This window comes from Natrix helvetica, assembly GCF_964273705.1.
Source record: "Natrix helvetica genome assembly, chromosome: W".
Taxonomy (NCBI): Eukaryota; Metazoa; Chordata; class Lepidosauria; order Squamata; family Natricidae; genus Natrix; species Natrix helvetica.
Genome location: NC_138555.1, coordinates 84,689,389 through 84,710,019, shown reverse-complemented (window position 1 = coordinate 84,710,019; position 20,631 = coordinate 84,689,389). Strand labels below are relative to the sequence as shown.

The following is a 20,631-nucleotide window of genomic DNA, read 5'->3' as shown; positions in this document are numbered from 1 at the left end:
AATGAACTGCTGTAAGTCGGGGACCAACTTTAAATCTTTTCCCAGAGTTTGTGCTTTTTTTTTGTTCTTTTAATCTTCCTTTTTTAATTGATTTATTGTCAAGAAAGCTCACTTCCTTTACAGTCTAGTCCTCGACTTGCGATCACAATTGAAGCCAGAATTTCCCTTGAAAGGGAAGGAAGTTGTTAAGTGAATCGCACCTGATTTTATGACTTTTTTGCTTGATAAATCAATCACTGCGGTTGTTAAGTGAATCATATGGTTGTTAAGCAAAACTGGCTACTTTCATTGACTTCGCTTGTCGGAATCCAGCTGGGAAGGTTGCAAAATAGCGATCACGTATCTCTGGGACATTGCAACGGTCGTAACTATGAGTCAGTTGCCAAGAGCCCGAATGTTGATCCTGTGCCCATGGGGAGGGCTGCTGTAGTCATAAGTGCCAGGACTGGTTGTAACTCAGTTTTTTTCAGTGCTGTCGTAATGTGGAACGGTCACTAAGCAAGTGGTCGTAAGCCGAGGACTAGACTGAACAACTGCCTTGCCTTGAAATTCTGGTCTCAGTTGTGGTCGTAAGTCGAGGACTCGCTGAAAAGGAAGAGGGTTTCCTTGAAAATAAATTGTCGTTGTAAGTCGAGGACTAGCTGAAAAGGAAGAAGACTTTCTTAAAAATAAATTGTGGTCATAAGCTGAAGACTTGCTGTAAAGGAATTAACCATTGATGAACACAAAGATTGTCTCCTGCTCCGTCTTCAGATCCTTCTCCAATCTCATTCTTCTCTGTAGGACATCTTGATCTTCTAGGTCTGGATCCATCATTGTCTAGATCCCACTTGGCCCATAGTGGTTGAGCTACGTTCACAAGTTCTCCTTGGTGGGATTCCATAATTCCTTCAACCTTCAAGGCATTACCCGTTGTCCTTTTAAGAATATGTAGATCTGTAGGACTCAACCTCAAGAGGTTGAAGAGGGGTGGACTTCAACTCCCAGAATTCCCCAGCCAGCATTGCTACGTTCATGAATTCTCCTTGGTGGAATTCCATAATTCCTTCAACCTTCAAGGCATTCTCCGTTGTCCTTTTAAGAATATGTAGGTCTGTAGGACTCAACCTCAAGAGGTTGAAGATGGGAAGAAGACATTCACGAATTCTCGTTGGTGGGATTCCATAATTCCTTCAACCTTCAAGGCGTTCTCCATTGTCCTTTTAAGACTATGTAGATCTGTAGGACTCAACCTCAAGAGGTTGAAGATGGGAAGAAGACATTCACGAATTCTCGTTGGTGGGATTCCATAATTCCTTCAACCTTCAAGGCATTCTCCGTTGTCCTTTTAAGAATATGTAGGTCTGTAGGACTCAACCTCAAGAGGTTGAAGATGGGAAGAAGACATTCACGAATTCTCGTTGGTGGGATTCTATAATTCCTTCAACCTTCAAGGCATTCTCCGTTGTCCTTTTAAGACTATGTAGATCTGTAGGACTCAACCTCAAGAGGTTGAAGAGGGGTTGACTTCAACTCCCAGAATTTCCCAGTGTTGCTGGCTGAGGAATTCTGGGAGTTGAAGTCCACCCATCTTCAACTCGTCCAGCTTGAGAAATGTAGCCATAGATATTTTTCTTCTGACCTCAAGCATTCCGGCAACCCCTTTGAGATATGGAGGCCCTCAACTCTCACACGTCAACACCTCTTCCCCCGTCCCGCCTGGAGATTTATTACGGCGTGTTCTTTCTCCCCTCTGACCTTGTGGGTGTCTTGATTGGCTGTAGGAGTTTCCAAAATTGAGATTGTGCCCCCTAGAACGCCCCTGTTTCCAACTTAAGAGGAGGCCCTCCTGGAATCTTCTCGGGAAACTAGCTTTTAGAGACCTCCTGCCACCCCTTTGACCCGACGACAAAGCAACAAACCTGGGTTGCCTTGAAGGGCGTCGGTGCCTCGTTGTGTGATTTTTTTGTTCTCATGCCACTCTTATCTTAATGAATTTTGTTTTGGAGATGGATTAGCTCTGCTCGTCCAGTTGTCTTGGCCGGAAGGACCGGGAAAGTTTCCAAGAAATAGATCCAAGAATCTAAATTTGTCTTCTGGGACCATTTTGGCTGCTTTTCCTCGCGGGCTTCGTTCCAGCCAACAGACTAGATCTGAGTTTCTTAATCTCATGAAATGTAAGAGAGGTGGACTTCAACTCCCAGAATCCCCCAGGTAGCCAGCGATATTAAAATAGCGGGCCAACTCCCAGAATCCTCCAGCCAGCCAGAAACTGTGAGATAGATGGACTTCAACTCCCAGAATTCCTTAGGCAGCCAGAAACTATAAGATAAGTGGACTTCAACTCCCAGAATTCCTTAGGCAGCCAGAAACTATAAGATAAGTGGACTTCAACTCCCAGAATTCCTTAGGAAGCCAGAAACTGAGATAAGTGGACTTCAACTCCCAGAATCCCCCAGCCACCCGGAAACTGTGAGATAGATGGACTTCAACTCCCAGAATTCCTTAGGCAGCCAGAAACTGTAAGATAAGTGGACTTCCACTCCCAGAGTTCCTTAGGCAGCCAGAAACATTTTTTGCTCCCAGGAGGCTTCAGGGAGGCCTACTAGGCCCAAATCGGGCCACCGGGGTGTCATGTGTGCATGCATGAGGGGGAGTGTGTGTGTGGGGGGGGTCGTGCGTGCATGTGCAAGGTGGCAGGGCATACCGGAGGAGGAGGGGGTCGCACATGCATTGCATTATGGGTGCGTTCGGCACGCGACGGCAAAAGCGTGAGCCATCCCTGTTCTAGAACGTTCCTCTCTTTGACTCCTTCCCATCCACAGCTGCTGATTCTAGACCCCCCTCCCTCCCCATGGCTCACTTCTAAAGAAGCTTTGCTTCTTCTCCAGCTTGGGGAGGGGTCTCCAATGGGGGTCTCCACTGGTGGAAATCTAGACCAACGTTGCTTCAACCGCAGCTGGTTGGGGGGGGGAACCCTCAACCAAATTGCTGTTTCCTGTTCCCCCACCCCCGCCCCTCGTCCCCATCCTCCATCCTGCAAGCCAAAATCTGGGCAGGGTCCGCATTCAAGGGGGCGGAGGGGGTGGGTGGGTGGGAGGTAGCAGCCAGCCATGCAAGATCGCTGCCTCAGCTGTTTTCTTAAGTTTGTGTTTTCTTCTCTGCTCGAATGGATGGAGCGGAGCAATTTTGGGGAGGGGGCCGGTCAAAGGTCCTTGTTTTCACAGCCATTTTGGGGGGGAGGGGGTGAAAGTTGCAGGGAAGGAGGGAGGGGGAGGTCCTGGGCCCATAAGGCCCAGCGTTCTCCATGCAGGAGTGTGGTTGTGTCGGCATCCGAACTTGTCCGAAAATCTCCACGTTGCAAATGGGGAAAAAAATGGGTCTGGTTGGAATATCAGAAGGGACCCTGGAGGTCTTCTAGTCTAACCCCCATCTTCAGGCAGGAAAACCCTATATTATTTCAGACAAACAGCTGTCCGATCTCTTCTTAAAATCAGAGCCGGGTTTGAATCCAAAGGAAAATGGAAAATATAGAAAATGTTTAAGCAACATAATTCAATCAACTTTCATCCCCAAACGGATGGGCACAGTGAAAGAACAGCCTGTGTCAAAGTAGGGAGAGGGGGAATTACAAGTCCCCGACTTACAACTGTTCATTTAGTGACCGCTCAAAGGTACTTATGGTCATAGGCTTATGACCATTTTCCACACTTATACCCATTGCAGCATCTCCATGATCACGTCAGTGAAATTCAGGCGCTTGGCAGCGGGTTCGTATTTATGACGGTTGCCGTGTCCCGGGGTGGGGTCACGCGATCCCCTTTTGCGACCTTCCAATGAGCGAAGTCCACGGGGAAGCCAGGTTCACTTAACGACCGCATTTGTAACGTAACAACTGCAGTGATTCACTCAACACCTGTGGCAAAATAGGCCATAAAATGAGACAAAGCTCCCTTAACCACTGTCTCACTGAGTACCAGAAATTTGAGGCTCAATTGTGGTGGTAAATTGAGGACTACCGTATTTATTAAATGTGGTCATTAGTCGAGGACTACCTGTATTTATTAAATGTGATCATAAGTCAAGGGCTCCCTATATTTATTAAATGTGGTCATAAGTCGAGGACTACCTGTATTTATTAAATGTGGTCATAAGTCAAGGGCTCCCTATATTTATTAAATGTGGTCATAAGTCAAGGACTACCCTATTTATTAAATGTGGTCATAAGTCGAGGACTCCCTATATTTATTAAATGTGGTCATAAGTCGAGGACTCCCTATATTTATTAAATGTGGTCATAAGTAGAGGACTCCCTATATTTATTAAATGTGGTCATAAGTCAAGGACTCCCTATATTTATTAAATGTGGTCATAAGTCGAGGACTCCCTATATTTATTAAATGTGGTCATAAGTAGAGGACTCCCTATATTTATTAAATGTGGTCATAAGTAGAGGACTCCCTATATTTATTAAATGTGGTCATAAGTCGAGGACTACCCTATATTTATTAAATGTGGTCATAAGTCGAGGACTCCCTATATTTATTAAATGTGGTCATAAGTCGAGGACTCCCTATATTTATTAAATGTGGTCATAAGTCGAGGACTACCCTATATTTATTAAATGTGGTCATAAGTCGAGGACTACCCTATTTATTAAATGTGGTCATAAGTCGAGGACTACCTGTATGCAAATTCTGAATGCCACAAGGCTTGGTTGCTCTCAGAAAAGTCATAAAATCCTAGGGCTGGGAGGGACCTTGGAGGTCATCTAGTCCAACCCTTTCCCCAGCCAAACCACAAATCGCTTCTTCACCAACCTCCATCCTCCCAACAACCCTTCTAGGTAGTCCAGGGGTCTCTTTTTCATCCCACAGGGAAGGGAAACCCCACTGCGCTCCAGCTCTCCTCCGCTCCCCCACTCCCTCCAGCCTGTCCCACCCCACTTATCCCCCCCCTTCTTTCCCCACGCTATTATCTCATTTGGCAGCTGATCTGTCCCAGGGGCTGTCCCAGGCGGCTCTGGGGGTCAAATGTCAACAGGTTGGAATGCTTTGGGTTGAAAGGAAAGGGGGAGAGCGGGTGGCAGAGGGAAGAGCCTCCTGCGTGCGGCGAGCGAGTCAGTAACCAAGAAGCTAAATTAAAGGCAGATGCAAAGAATTACACGCCCCGGAGAGGAAACTCACTCCGTTTTTCGCTGCACACTCGACAATTTTTTAGATTTGGTCTGTTAACAAGGAGGAGTGGGGTTTTCCGTCCTGCCCTCATTTTGCTCGTTTGAATCTGGAAAGAACCGCTTCAAAACTTCCTTGAAGTTTGCAAATCTTTGATCCGAGTAAATCAGTCGGTTCAATTCGTTGTGGAGTGTTTTTATTTTATTTTCTTTTACGAAAAAGAGACACTTCAAATGGGAGGAAAAATACCAGGCTGAAGATCTGCTCCTCCTTGAAAGGAGTGTGCAATTTTGCAAAGGATTCTCGTGTGTCTATTTTGCGGATTAATCCCCCCCCCCTCAAATGACGCCACTTGGGATTTAAAAATGCCCGCGATCAGAAGTGGGTTTTACTTATTTTTACTACTGGTTCGCCCTGTGTGTGCACGCCTTTCGTGTATGTGCCCGGCCTCGGAAACGTGGCTAAATAGGAGGGCATAGCGCTGGGGCGGGTGGGCAGGCCCACTGGGGATTTCCACTACCGGTTCGTGCGAACCGATCCGAACCGGCTGAATACCAACTCTGCCTGCGATGGAGATCGGAGCAGGGAAATGGCTTTAAAAGGCGGGCAGAGTTGGTGGGAGGGTTAGTTTCTCGCCCAACACATGTACCTCCGCAGCCTCCCTCCCCAATCTGATGGCGCTGAACAGGTATAACAAGGTTTTCCATGGGAACACCTGCCATGCCTTTTGGAAGGAAGGAAGGAAGGAAGGAAGGAAGGAAGGAAGGAAGGAAGGAAGGAAGGAAGGAAGGAAGGAAGGAAGGAAGGAAGGAAGGAAGGAAGGAAGGGAGAGTCTAACGTCTGCCCAGCCATGAAACTTCGGGGAGAAGTGAGCTTCTCTCCCAAATGACGTTTCATGACCCAACTAAGGAGTATCATCAGTGATGGTAGGGAGGAGTTTAAAGGGAGAAGGAGGAGAAGGAGAAGGAGGAAGACTATAGATTACTTGGTGGGTTTTCTTGCACACATTTCATGACCCAACTAGGGAACGTCATCATTTCTAGAAGGGAGTGGGGTTTGTGGAGAGGAGGAGCAGGAGGAGCAGGAGCAGGAGGAGGGGGAGGAGGAGGAGGAGGAGGAGGAGGAGGACAGTTCCTTGGTGCTCTTTGAGCTTGGTGGTTTTCTTGTAGCTGTGGGATGGTAGGAGTGTGAGTTTTCCCCCCATAGATCAGAGTATTCTTTTCTTTTTCTTTGTTTGTCTGGTGTTAATCCACGCTTATCTGGGCTTCTCTTTTTACGGGCTCTGTGCTGGGTGACTTCCTTGCAGACATTCCATGACCCAACTACATGACATCATCAGTGCTGGAAGGGAGGGGGGTTGGCAGAGAGGAGGAGGAGGAGGAGGAGGAGGAGGAGGAGGAGGAGGAGGAGGAGGAGGAGGAGGAGGAGGAGGAGGAGGAGGAGGAGGAGGAGGAGGAAGACTATGGAGTCCATGATGCTCTCTGAGCTTGGTGGTTTTCTTGCAAATGTTTCATCTATAAAAAATCTCTTTGAGCACTGATGATGTTACCTAGTTTGGTAATGAAATGTCTTCAAAAAAGCTACCAAGCTCAGAGACCATCAAGGATCCCACAGTCCTCCTCCTCCTCCTCCTCCTCCTCCTCCTCCTCCCCCTCCTCCTCCTCCTCCTCCTCCTCCTCCTCCTCCTCCTCCTCCTCCTCTCCACAACCCCCTCCCCTCCTTTCCAGCACTGATGCCGTTCTCTAGCCGGGTCATAAATCGCCTGCAGGAAAACAGCCAAGATCCGAGAGCTCCAAAGGTTCCCACCAAACAGAATCGGATCTAAATCCCATCTTGAAGCCATCAGGGAAGCAGATCATCGTCTCCGTAGAGTTTTCCAAACAAGCCGCTGTGTTTTCCTTCGCGTCCCGGATCCCGTTTCTCTTCTTTTGTGACGGGGGGGGGGAAACTTTGGGGGAAAACAGGAGGGCCTTTAAACAAACAGAAATATGTCACTGAAAACAAAACAAAAAAAAGCCCATATTTTTCCCCCGAGGGACCTTCACAGGTGCAAATGTCCCATTTATGGGCCGTCCTTGACTTTCGCTTAACAACGCCTCAGAGTTACGGTGCTCTGGGGGGGAAAGGGACTTCCTGTCCTCGGAGTTACGACCGTCGCAGGACTTCTTGTGATCACAATTCACAACCGGCTGGCCTTCACCCCGGTTGTAGCATTTTACACACACGGAGGGTTGTGTTTTTGTGACCGTCCCCAGCAGAGTCAATCGGAGAAGATGGATTCACTGAATGACCGTGTGATTCACTTAACGGCCATGTGATTCACTTAATGATTGTGTGATACACTGAATGACCATGTGATTCACTTAACGGCCATGTGATTCACTTAACATCCATGTGATTCACAGTATAACCATGTGAGTCACTTAACGGCCATATGATTCACTTAATGGCCATTGATTCACTTAATGACCATGCGATTTACTAAATGATCATGTGAGTCACTTAACGGCCAAAGTAAAAATCTTCGTGAAATTGGGTCTGGACATACAATGAGTCACTTTACGACCGCATTGCTTAGTGACCCAAAATTTTGATCGTAAATCGAGGGTCACAATTGAGGCTGAACTTTATGTTGCTAAGTGAGACATTGGTCATTTTGCTCCATATTATGACCTTTCTTACCACAGTTGTTAAGCGAATTGCTGCGGTTTTTCAGTTAGTCACATGGTCGTTAAGGGAATCCAGCTTCCCCCTTGATTGGGCTGGTGGGACGGTTGCAAAAGGAGATCCCGAGACACCAGGACCGTCATAAATATGAGTCAGTCGCCAAGCGTCTGAATTTTGATCATGTGATCGTGACGATGCTGCAACAGTTGTGAAAGCGGTCATAAGTCCCTTTTTTTGGCGCCGTTGTAACTTCAAACGGACACTAAATGAATTGTTGTAAGTCAAGGACTATCTGTTGCTTCCAAGTGGAATTTGGCACTTGCTTTAGTGGAATTTAGATTTCTCTCTGTTGAGTTCGATCCTAGGTAGAGGCAGATATTTCTCTCTCTGGGCTCAAGGAGAATATATCTGCCGAACAAAACTCCACATTGGCAACAGGGAAGGGCATCCGGCCAGTAAAACACTCAGCTCTCCATTCAGTTGGCCAGACTCCACCCCGCAAGGGATTACGGGGTCTTTAAAAGATGTCGATTTCTCTCTGTTGCGTGGAAGTTTCATCCCTGGAAGCTTTCCAGAAGAGGCTGGACTGCCCTCTGTCAGAAATGGTATCAGGTCTCCTATAGTCGGGTTGGACTAGATGACCTCCAAAGTCCTCCCAACTCTGTTGTTAGCTGCTGTCAGGCTGATGTGCTGCTTCTCCTCTACTTGCAGGTTCCAGAACGAGGGGGGCTACGTCTTGTACCCTCAGATCGGGGACCGCTTGGACCTGATCTGCCCCCGCTCCGTACCCCTGGGCCCATTCTCCACCGAGGACTATGAATACTATAAGCTGTACCTGGTCCAGACCGAACAGGCGGAGCGCTGCGAGATTCTGAGGACGCCCAACCTGCTGCTCACCTGCGACCGGCCCGAACACGACATGCGCTTCACCATCAAGTTCCAGGAGTACAGTCCCAACCTCTGGGGACACGAGTTCAAGTCCAACCAGGACTATTACATCATCAGTAAGCCTGCTTTTTTTGGGGGGGGGCATTTCTTGACAGGGCGTCCTCGGCTTACGACCGTCCATTGAGTGACAGTTCACACTTGGAACCGCACTGAACAAAAGGGGCGTAGTTGTTTTTCACACTTAACGACCGTCACAACGTCTTCACGGGCTCAACATTCAAACACTTGGCAACTGACTCATAGTTATGACAGTTGCAGCGTCCTGGGGTCACATGATCAAGTTTCAGACGCTAAGCAACTGACTCATAGTTATGACGATCGCAGTGTCCCAAGGTCACGTGATCAAAGCTCAGACGCTCGGCAACTGACTCGTATTTACGACGGTCGCAGCGTCCCAAGGTCATGTGATCAAAATTTGGACGCGCGGCAACTCGCTCGTATTTATGACGGTTTGCAGCGTCCCCGGGCCTCACGCGATACCCTTTTGCGACCTCCCCGACAGGCAAAGTCAACGGGGGAAGCTGGCGATTCGCTTAACGACCGTGCGACTCGCTTAACCCCTGCAGCCATTCGCTTAACAACCGGGTTGCTAAGTGAACCTGCCATGGCGGTTCAACTTAATACGTGCGGCCAGGAATGGTCGTAAAATGGGGCCCAACTCGCAGAAGGACTGCCTCGCTCAGCCACGGAAAGGCGGAGCTCGACTGCTGGTCGTCAGTCGAGGACTGCCTACATCGGAGGAGGGGGGAAACGTCACTTTTAGAAGAAGGATGACGGAGGGGGGGGGACGCTGGGAGGATGGGGGGGAGGCAAAGATGGAGAAGCCCCTCCCCCCTCTGCATCCAGCTGTGCTTCCACATCTGGGCATCCCATGCGAGGTTGCTAGGGGAAATATTTTTTTGGGAGGGGTGTTTTTCCCCCAAAGGGGTGGGTGGGTGCCATTCTTTTGTGTCCCCCTCCCCTTCCTCTAGCCCGCCTCCCCTCTCCCCCCCCCCATCCTCCCTGTCACATCATCTCTGGCTGCCTGGGGTCGCCATGGCAACCGCCTCCCCGCCAACCTGCCACCGCTGCGGCCTGGTGGGAACCGGGCCCAGTTTGCACAATTGCCCAGGTGCGCTCCCTTGCCTTGTGGGAGGCAGGCAAATTTTGCACACTTGGACTGGCTCAAAGACACACACACGCCCCCTGGCACACTTGAGCCCAAATGCAGGCCTCGTTTCTTCGACGGCTTCCACCCCTGCCTGGCGCCGTTTTTGCCCAGACCGGCAACAAATACAAGACAAAGTCCCAGAGACAGACACGTACAAATGGCGGTACAGCTAGTCCTCGGCTTTACGACCACAACTGAGCCCCAAATTAACGTCGCCAACGCCAGACGCCGTTAAGTGAGTTTTCACACCACCCCGTTTTACCACCTTCCTTGCCACCCTTGCGAAGTGAACGCCCCGCCGTTACTAAATGAGCGATGTGGTCTTGAAGCGAATCCGACTTCCCCGTGGTCGCGAAAGAGGGGATCGTGGGACCCCTTAAAAAACGGGGGGGAGGGGGCAGGAAGGTTGAAAAAGGGGACAAAACTCCCTTCGCAAAGATTTCACTTAGCGACGTAAAAGTTTGGGGAGGGGGCGCTGCGTTGTGGTCGTAACTCGAGGACCTGCAACAGTTCCTTTAATGACCATTTGAAGTCACCAGAGCACTGAAAAAAAGCCACTTAGGACCGTGCTTCACACTTACGACCGTCGCAGCCTCCCCACGAGGCCTATTTTGTGATGCCACCACCAGCGGGGTGGCTGTGAATTGGGGGAGGGGATTTGAAAGGGGTGCATGCCCCCTCCCCAGACGGTCAGCCCATCTCTTTGCAAAGGATTATGGGTGCCAGTTTTCAGCTCGCGCCCCCTTGGCACGCTTGGGCATCCATTCTCACACACCCCAGGCGGGCAGGGATGCCCAGATGCCCTGCTTCCTCTTCCTCTGTTCTCCGTGTGCCCCCCAGGCAAGGGGGGGGAAAGGGGGCTTCCCTCTCTGGAAGACCCCCTCCCCTGGGCACTGCTGGGCTGGCATGGTGGTGGAAGAAAAGGAACTTTAAGAAGGGTGGGTGCCATGCCAGGATGTCCCCCATCTTGGCCTGCCCCAAATCCCTTCTGTCACCCACCCTCACTTCCCTGCCATCAGCTGGCGTGAGCCCCCCCACCCCCCTGCAGCAACCGCAGGCGCAGGGCGGGCAGCCTGGCAGTGCCAACCTGGTATGTCCTTTTAGGTGCCGGCACGATGCTGCTGACCCATATTTCCTCCCTCCTCTTTTTTGCAAAGGATTTTATGCCCAGCCAAGCGTGAGGGGAGAGGAGTAGACAGCGGAGGGGAAGGGTGGGGAGGGAGGCGGGCGGTGGGCGGGGGTCCCTGGGGGGCTTGGCTGGGCCATCCAGGGCAGGGAGAGGGGAGGAGGGGAGGGGAGGGGGAAGATTGCAGAAACCGGGCTGCCTTGCGAGAAGGAAGGGGTTGTGGTGGGAAGATTGGAAGGATGGGGAAGAGCTTAGCAGAAATAGCCAGGAGGATGGGGTGCCTGAGCATGTGCAGAGCATGTGCAGAGCATGTGCCCCTGTCGAGACTTTGCTCCGTTTCCCCATCCACTGGCTGGGCACCATGGGTTTGAAGGCAGAAATGCTGGAGGCATTAAAAAACAGATGAGTTTAGCATGCCTGCCTCCACCTGCTTTCCTGTCAAGAACTGCAAAACCCATAAGGCAGCGTTTCTCAACCTTGGCAGCATGAAGGTGTATGGAAAGAAAGAAGGAAGGAAGGAAGGAAAGAAGGAAGAAGAAGGAGAAAGAAAGAAAGAAAGAAAGAAAGAAAGAAAGAAAGAAAGAAAGAAAGAAAGAAAGAGAGAAAGAAAGCGAGAGAGACAGAGGGAGAAGGAAGGAAAGAAGGAAGGAAGACGAGAGAGAGAGAAAGAGAAAAAGAAAGAAAGAGAAAGAAGAAAGAGAGAGAAAAAGAAGGAACAAGGGAGCAAAATAAAGGAAGCGAAAGAGTGAGAGAGAAGGAAAGAAGGAAGGAAGGAAGGAAAGGAAGGAAAGAAGGAAGAAGAAAGAGAGAAAGAAAGGAAGAAAAAAGAGAGAAGGAAGGAAGAGAAAGAAAAAGAGAGAGAAAAGGAAAGAAAGAAGGAAGGAAAGAAGGAAGAAAGGAAAGAAGGAAGAAAGAAATAGAGAGAGAGAGAGAAAAAGAAAGAAGGAAAGAAAGAAAGAAAAAGAAAAAAAGAAAGGGAGAGAGAAAGAAGGAAGAAGCAAAAGAAAGGAAGAGAAAGAAAGAGAGAGAAAAAGGAAGGAAGGAAGAAGCAAAAGAAAAAAGAAAGAGAGAAAGAAGGAAGGAAGGAAGGAAAGAAGAAAGAAAAAAAGAAAAAATAAAGAAAGAGAGAGAGATAAGGAAGGAAGGAAGGAAGGAAGGAAGGAAGGAAGGAAGGAAGGAAGGATAGAATGGTAGAAAGAAGGGGCGTTGGCTTTAGGGGCGTCAGCTATTCCTACCATCCAACGTCGGGCACACAATGGATTTAAACTCTTCTTTTTGTATGTTGGTGACCCACTACTCCAGGTGTGTCCTTACCAAGGCATTGTAAAGCGCTAGTAACACTTGAGAGGATCTTGATGCAGTCCCTCTGGTAAATGCAGCCCAGTTTTGTGTTGCCGTTGTCTCTTCTCTCCGCAAAGAGTGACGGCGAGCAACAGGCGCGGAGGGAAGGCTCGGCCATGGCAACCTGGTTGAATGTCATCGCGACCGGATTGCCAATCAAATTGCAAAAATGTCCTTTCTCCCCCCCACCCCCCCACCCCCTTGCATCTGTTGGCAAGGAGCCCCTCCGGATTTTCACCTTGGAGTTGTGTGTTTTTTCTTTTCTGTTTTACAAACGGCTCCCTCCTCCGACTTCCCGGCTGCAGTCATTGACTGATGGTAAAAGGGGTATGAGCAGCGCTTTGTAAAGCCTTAGTAAGGCCACACCCGGACTCCCGCATCCAGTTTTGGTCTCCCACGTTACTCAAAAGAGGTTGAGACTTTTGGAAAAAGGGCAGAGAAGAGCAATTGAAGATGATTTAAGGGCCCGGAGAATAAAACATAACGAAGAACGGTTGCAGGATTTGGGTTTGGCTAAGTCTAGAGTAAAGAAGGATTAGCGGGGGACAGGATAGCAGTCTGCCACTATTTGAGGGGCTGCCACAAAGAAGGGGGGTGTGTCAAACTATTCTCCAAAGCCCCCCCCCCCCAAGGCAGAACAAAAAGCAATGGATGGAAACTAACCAAGGAGAGAAGCAAGCTGGAATTAAGGAGAAGCTTCCTGACCGGGAGGACAATTCACCAGTGGAACTGCTTGCCACTGTACTAGACTAGAATAGGCTAGGCTAGGCTAGGCTAGACTACACTAGAGTAGAATAGAATAGAATGCAATAGAATAGAATAGATAATAAAATATAGAAATAGAATAGATAATAACATATAGAATTGGAATAGAATAGAAAACAGAATAGAATAGAAAACATAGAATAGAACGCAATAGAATAGAATAGATAATTAAAATATAGAATTAGAATAATAGAATAGATAATAAAATATAGAATTAGAATCGTAGAATAGAATATAGAACTAGAATAGAATAGATAATAAATATATAGGATTAGAATAGAATAGAAAATAGAGTAGAATAGAATAGAAAATAGAGTAGAGTAGAATAGAAAAGATAGAACAGAATAATGGAATAGAACAGAAGAGAATAGATAATAAAATATAGAATTAGAATTGTAGAATAGAATATAGAACTAGAATAGAATAGATAATAAAATATAGGATTAGAATAGAATAGAATAGAAAATAGAATAGAATAGAAAACATAGAATAGAACAGAATAGAATAGATAATAAAATATAGAAAGAATAATAGAATAGAATAGATAATAAAATATAGGATTAGAATAGAATAGAATAGAAAATAATAGAATAGAAAACATAGAATAGAACAGAACAGAATAGAATAGATAATAAAATATAGAATTAGAATAATAGAATAGAATAGATAAAATATAGGATTAGAATAGAATAGAACAGAAAACAGAATAGAACAGAATAGAATAGATAATAAAATATAGGCTTAGAATAATAGAATAGAATAGAAAATAGAGTAGAATGGAATAGAAAATATAGAACAGAATAATAGAGTAGAATAGAATAGATAATAAAATATAGAATTAGAATTGAACAGAACAGAACAGAAACAGAATAGAATAATGTGATTTTCCCTTTGAATGTACCCTTATTGGCAGACATTGAAAGTGAGATTCCATTGCATACAGATCTTCAAGGGCTACCACCTCCAATTTTACTACATAAATATGACAAGATAAATAAATAAATGCAAAAATACGGATCTGATGGAGGTCTTTAAGAAGAGATTGGACAGCCATTTGCTGGCGAAGAGTTCATAGCAACAATGCTTAGACTTATATACCGCTTTTCAGCCCTCTCTAATCGACTCACAGCCTCTTGCCCCCCCTCCCCCCGCAAACCCTCCTTAAGGTCTCCTGCTTGAGCAGGGGGTTGGACTAGAAGACCTCTGGGGTCCCTTTTCAGCTCTACTCTGAGCCTGATTCAGCTCGGGGCCTGTGGTGCATTGGCAGCCTCCCTCTTCCTCATTCCTTACACCCCGAGTCAGCCTCGCCCTAAGGCCTCCCCTGCTCCGTCCTGGCATCGCCTTAGATGCCCCATTTTGGCTCCGGATACCCGGATGACGTCTTCAGAGCCAGGACGAGGCGGGCGTTGGCACGGGGGCCTGTCGGGACTGCCTGGCTGGCACCCGGATTCCTGCCAGCCTGTGCGAGAGAGCAGCTGCATGAAATCCGCCCGGGGGATTGCAGTGGCGCAGATCACATGGGATCCCTGTCTGGACACATATTAAATAGCTTGTTTAAATATTAAATGGCCCTGCGGCCTTCGGGCGGGGTGGCAAGGAGGCGGGCAGAGGGGTGGATGGGCATCGGAGTGACTGGCCGGTGACTCAGACATAAAATCAGATTTCCGGGACGGATAAAGGTATTTTTCCTCCCTTTTGCGGGGAATCTCATCCTTTATTCTTCCCAGCGGTGTCTACAAAGTGAATGAAGCTCTGCCCATACTTTACATGGTGGCCATCTTGACTTTTTTGACCCATATCCTGAGGGGGAAGCCGGATTCACTTAGCAACCAACCGTGTGACTGACTGAACAACGGGCGGTAATTCGCTTAGCAGCGGTAGCAGGGAAAGTCATAAAACGGGGCAAAACTCCCTTGACAAGAAATGTCTTGCTTAGCGACATAAATTTTGGGCGCCATTATGGCCATAAGTCAAGGAGTCCCTGTTTCAATTCATGTGGTTTGATTTATTTATTTATTTATTTATTTATTTATTTATTTATTATTTATTTATTATTTTTAATATTGATTGATTGATTTAAAATATGCCAAATGGGGGAAAACTCCCCTGACACGTCTCGCTTAGTGACATAAATTTTGGGCGCCATTATGGCCGTAAGTCGAGGAGTCCCTGTTTCAACCCACATGGGGTTTGATTTATTTAAAGACGCTGAGGGTATTCTCGGCGCTTGGAGGATAAGGATAAAATTGAAACCCTAAATACAGGAAGTCCTCAAATAACGACTAGAACTGAGGCCAAAATCTTCATTGCTAAGCGAAACAGCTGTTGAGTAAGTCTGGGCCTCTTTTACGACCTTTCTTGCCGCAGTTGTTAAGTGAATCCCCGCAGTTGTTAGATTAGTAGCACAGTCGTTAAGCGAATCTGGCTTCCCAATTGACTTCCCCGGGACACTACGAGTCAGACTGAATTTTGATCACATGACCCTGGGGACGATACGACGGTCAGAAGTGTGAAAAATGGTCCAAAGTCCCCCTTTTTTTTCCAGTGCCTGCTGCCCCTTCGAACGGCCGCTAAACGGACCGTGATAAATCGAGGACTACCTGCGTTACCTGCTATTGAAACAATAGCCAAAAAAACAGTAAAAAGCGTGAAAACGTTAAAAAAAAAAGAATTAAAACGTCTCGTTCGATTGCGTGCCAGGCGAGAGTTGCCACCGGAAACGCGGTCGTAAGTCGAGAAATTCCCGTATTTCGAAGCAGCAGAAGTTCCGAGACAGTCTTCAAGGGTGGGCCCCACCAACAGTCTGCTGCGGTAGTCTAACCCCGGACGGGCATTAATCTCAAACTCTTTCCTGTCTCCCGCAGCCACCTCTGACGGTACCAAGGAAGGTCTCGAGAACCTGAAAGGGGGTGCCTGTTTGTCCAAAGGGATGAAAGTGATTCTCAAAGTTGGACAGCGTAAGTGGTCCATCCTGGGGATACTACTACTACTACTGGGGTGTGAGGGTGTGCGGGAGTGACCTATGGAGCTCGCTTGTAGGGAGACGAGCTGGGGTGGTTGGACCCCCTTTGTGTTGGAGAAGACACTTTTGACCAGAAGAAACACAGAGCAGTATATCTCAAACTCGCCAGTCTGAAGATGGCAGGACCTCAACTCCCAGAATTCCCCAGCGCCGTTGCTTGGCAACCGCCTCACATTTAGGGCCATCCTGCGGTCACATGACTGTAATTTTTGCCAGGTTTTTTTGGGGGGGGCCCTTTCCGGCATTTATGTCCGATTTTCAGCACAAAAAACACCCGTCGAACAAAACAAGTGATGCGGCATACACTTAACATCCGCCACAAAAATGTCGTAAAATAGAGTGCAGCCACACGACGACCCGCTTGACGACAATATGATTATAATCCCAGGCTCGGTGACGATCGTAGTTCGGAGAATGCCTGCATGTTGGGTTTGTTAAGGCAGCCGCGTCCTTCGCATGACACGATGTCCTTGTGTAGAGTAGGGAATGACGCTTGGCTGAGCGTGGCGTGGGAACGCAACTCCTTTGTGCTCAATTTCGGCATCCTAGTGTAACGGCTACACAAAATATCTAGGTCAAGGCCCTTGTGTGAGTGGGGTTAAGATGGTGACGGTAATTGGGTCAGCGACGCCACGTCCTCGGTGCCTGGTCGTAGACCGGGCAGCGCCTTGATTGTGTAGACGTTATTTGACGTACTCATCTGTTGGGTACCAAGGAGTGGGGTTTGGGGTGCTGCGTTGGGGCATGGTGTGTCTTTTCCTGCTCGGACCGTCCCTCTTTCCTCTGCCCCACGTTTCTCAGATCGCAACACGGGCTCCAAATCCCACAATTCCATGCCCGCCACTCCTGCGGAGAAGGACCGAGGGACTCCAGGTGCAGCCGAACCCAACAAGGAGATGGTCCCAGGTATGGCCTTTTTCCCATCCCACCCCTGGTGATTTCTCTCCCGTCACCTAACATTGGCGCACTTTTAAAGAGGGCATTGCGACTCCCATCACCCCAAGCCAGCAGGGTTAACCATCTGCTATCCGTCAAGAAGTTTTCCGTCGTAATGTGGAACCCAAATATTCTACATTTTCTTGATGTCCTGGACCTCTTCCTCCTTTCCTTTCTCTCCTCCTCCTCCTCCCATTGCATGTAGTCCTCAACTAACAACCATTTGCATGGTGACCATTCAAAGGTATGACAGCCCCGAAAAAAGTGACTTGTGACCGGTCCTCACACTTACAACCGTTGCAGCTTCCCCATGGTTATGTGATCAAAATTCGGGCACATTGGCATGTGTTTATGATAGTTGTAGTGTCCCAGGGTTGTGTGATGGCCGTTTGCAAATCTTCTCAGCTGGCTTCTGACAAGTAAAGTTAATGGAGGCATCTGGATTCAGTTAACGACCATTTGATTCACTTAACGACCATTCGATTTACTTAACAAATGCAGGGATTCGCTCAACAATTGTGGCAAAACAAAGGTCACAAAATTAGGCAAAACGCGCTTGCTTAGCCACGGAAATGTTGGGCTCGATTGTGTCACATATCGAGGACTCCCTGTACAGTCCTCGACTTAACGACCACACTGAAACCTGAAATTTTTGTTAACAAGGGAAGTTCCAGTCCAGTTTGTGGTCGTAAGTCGAGGATGACTTGAGTTCTTCTCGAGGCTCCGAGCCAAATTTTCCATGAATGCTTGGGATACAATGAATAGGAAGGCTGGGGAAGGAACTCAGTTGTAGCTGGAGTGGGGAAGAAGGCTGTTATCTCCAAAGGAACACAGAACCCATGTTCCACAGCATAGCACTGCCTGCATGACCTTCATGTCAGCTGAGATTGGAGACATCGCTGGGGAAAAAACAGTGAGTCAGCCTTCTTCCCTGCTTCTTATCTCAGCCTAGGTTGAGACGGATACTTTGGCGAGCCCAGACAGGGAAGAATTGGGGGACCAGGAGGTTCCTGTACCCCCTGCTCTTTACCAGGAGAAGAGAAGAGAGAATTGGAGGGGGCAAAGCAGGGTGTGATGGGTCTTGAAATCTGAGCGATCCCTACGAGGCTGTCGTAGGCAGATTTCCGCACGGCAATTAGCTCTATTAATCAGAGTCGACAGACGGGAACATTGTGCTGAGCAGGCAGTTGTTCCTTTGGGATGTCACGATGTGACGAACAGTTTTCCACCACTTGTACAAATTGTGAGGAAGTGTTTCCTCATCCTCTAAATCATGGTGGTCTGTTTGGCTGGGTAGGATTAAGACTAATGCCCATTTCCCCTGTGCCCGCAGGACCCTCTTCTGGAAACACGACCGGGAAAGTGGGGGGCGAGAACGGCCCGTTGCCGCAGTCCAACGTACCCATCATTGCCGGTGCGGCTGGAGGAGCGGCCTTTGTGTTATTGGTGGCGGCGGCTGTGACAGGGGCCCTGTGTTACCGCCACCACCGGGCCAAGCACAGCGAGTCGCACCACCCGCCGTTGTCCCTCAGCACCCTGACCAGCCCCAAGCGAGTTGGGGGCGGAGGGGGCGCCAACAACAACGGCTCCGAGCCGAGCGATATCATCATCCCGCTCAGGACTTCAGACAGTGCGTTCTGCCCGCATTACGAGAAGGTGAGCGGCGATTACGGTCACCCGGTCTACATCGTGCAGGAGATGCCACCGCAGAGTCCGGCGAACATCTACTACAAAGTATGAGGCGAGGGTGGCTCATCTGAGCCCCCATGGGCTGCCTTTGGAGCCCCGCGATGGGCAGGCAAGGACTCGGAGCAGACGGGACATAATGGGACTTTATCCTCCCTGCCCGTTCTCGTTCACTTTGGATGCTGCGCACAGAAGGGTTTGATGCACAGGTGCCTCATTCACCTCCCGTTATTTTGGGGGGGGGGACCCTGGAACTGATACGGCCGCTGCCACAAGGGAGGCAGGGACTCCTCTCTCCGCGGATCCAGAACAAGGGATGCAGCTCCTGTCGGGTCACGTCCGAGCGAATTCGATCGCGAAGGCCCTTCCCTGTCGATACCACGGCAAGGTCCAGCCCAAAGTGTCAAGTCCGGCTCCCACCTGCGGTGCGTGCCCCACCTGCCGAAACAGTTTCGGGAGTGGAAAACATGGCGCCTCCCCGTTTCTTTTTGCAATAATTCAATCTGATTGCCTTGTCCGTCTCTCTTGCTCTCTCTTCTCCTTTTGACAGCTTATTCATGGGCCGCGCTGATAAGGGTAGACGTACGGGGAGGGGTGGTGGTTTAAAAGCAATCCCCCCCCCCCAGCGCTCTAAAAGGTTGCATTTGTTGTTAGTGCCACAAATCAAAACAAGGAACGTTGCAGGTCTGCCTTATTCCCACTGCCATAGTGTGACACCCCACTCCCCTAGAACAGCATTTCCAATGTGTTGTTTTTCGTTTCGTTTCGTTGTGTTTTTTTTTAACTTCGAAAGTTCGCACCCTTTTGATATATAGCAACGTTGCCCCTGGAAGATCTCTCCTTATTTTTCCTCCCACGGGGTTCCTTCGGGCTTGTAGCCCCGCAGGCCAAAGGACTCGTCCGTTCCCTAGTTGCAACGCTCATCCCAAATTGCCAATTCCCCGTCGATACAGACCAATGCGTACATCCTCACGATGCCCGTGTGAATCGGGGGAATTCGGATCGGGGAAGCCCGTTTGCTGCACAACAGAGCAACTTGCTCTTGCTGGGGAAAGAGAGCCCTGGGTTTGTTGATCCATCGGCAACCATTTTGAAGTCTTTGATGGTTTCGTTGCTGGAAGGAGATGGCAAACAAAATGGCCGACTTTCCCACCCATCCGCATCGGAAATAGGATGGGACGGGGAAGAGGAATTCCTCCAATTTGTTAATGTCTCTCTCTCGTTCTCGGTCTCTTCTCGTGCCCCTTCCTCTCCCCCACCCTCACCCCTCGCCATTCGGGGATGGGATCTTTTCCCCAACTTTTGATGGAGTTTTGACGAAGTGGCAACCTATTGTGTGTGATGTTTAGTGGCACGCCGAAAGAAGGCGGGACTTCATGTGTTAGACTGGGAAACGTGCGTGGGTCAACTTTCCTGCTTTTTTCAGGGGAAACTGTGGTTTTTTTCAGCTTTAATAGATTTGAAAAGAAAAATTTCTTTTGTTTCGGTTTACTTTTTTAAAAAAATCGGACAAAGTTTTCTTAGCTTTCTTGGTGAAATTTTACTGTTGGACATTGTTGATTATAGACATTCTTGTGCAACTTGTCTCCGACTCGTCTGGTTATTTCCTGCGAAGATTTCCTCCCATTAAAAAAATAATAATAAAATGAAAAACAAATCGACAACCTCGGTTCTTCTCTTGGTACCCTGGCCGAACTTTTTGAGGAGCCGATGGTCTTCTCCGGTTAGAACCGTAGAGTTGGGATAATTTGGTCTCCATTGGACGGTGGGGCCAGACGCAAAGCAACGGGATCCCTCCAGATTTGGGTTTTTTTCTGGGAAAAACGAACACAACCCC

The 20,631-nt window shown here is 48.5% G+C and overlaps 1 protein-coding gene across 2 annotated transcripts in view; it reads left to right on the top strand.

Moving 5' to 3' along the window:
- Positions 1-20,378, top strand: part of LOC309400846 (ephrin-B3-like) — a 54,831-nt gene extending 34,453 nt beyond the window's left edge. Inside the window, exons 1-5 of one of the 2 annotated variants that reach the window (XM_081969545.1) lie at positions 5,556-5,841; positions 8,532-8,824; positions 16,015-16,107; positions 16,974-17,078; positions 18,442-20,378. In XM_081969545.1, the coding sequence (XP_081825671.1) occupies positions 5,828-5,841; positions 8,532-8,824; positions 16,015-16,107; positions 16,974-17,078; positions 18,442-18,848 (912 nt within the window). In that variant the 5' untranslated portion in view covers positions 5,556-5,827 and the 3' untranslated portion in view covers positions 18,849-20,378. Of the gene's footprint in view, positions 1-5,555; positions 5,842-8,531; positions 8,825-16,014; positions 16,108-16,973; positions 17,079-18,441 lie in introns of those variants that run through there. The other variant, XM_081969544.1, reaches the window with a different exon arrangement.
- Positions 20,379-20,631: the final 253 nt, after the last annotated feature.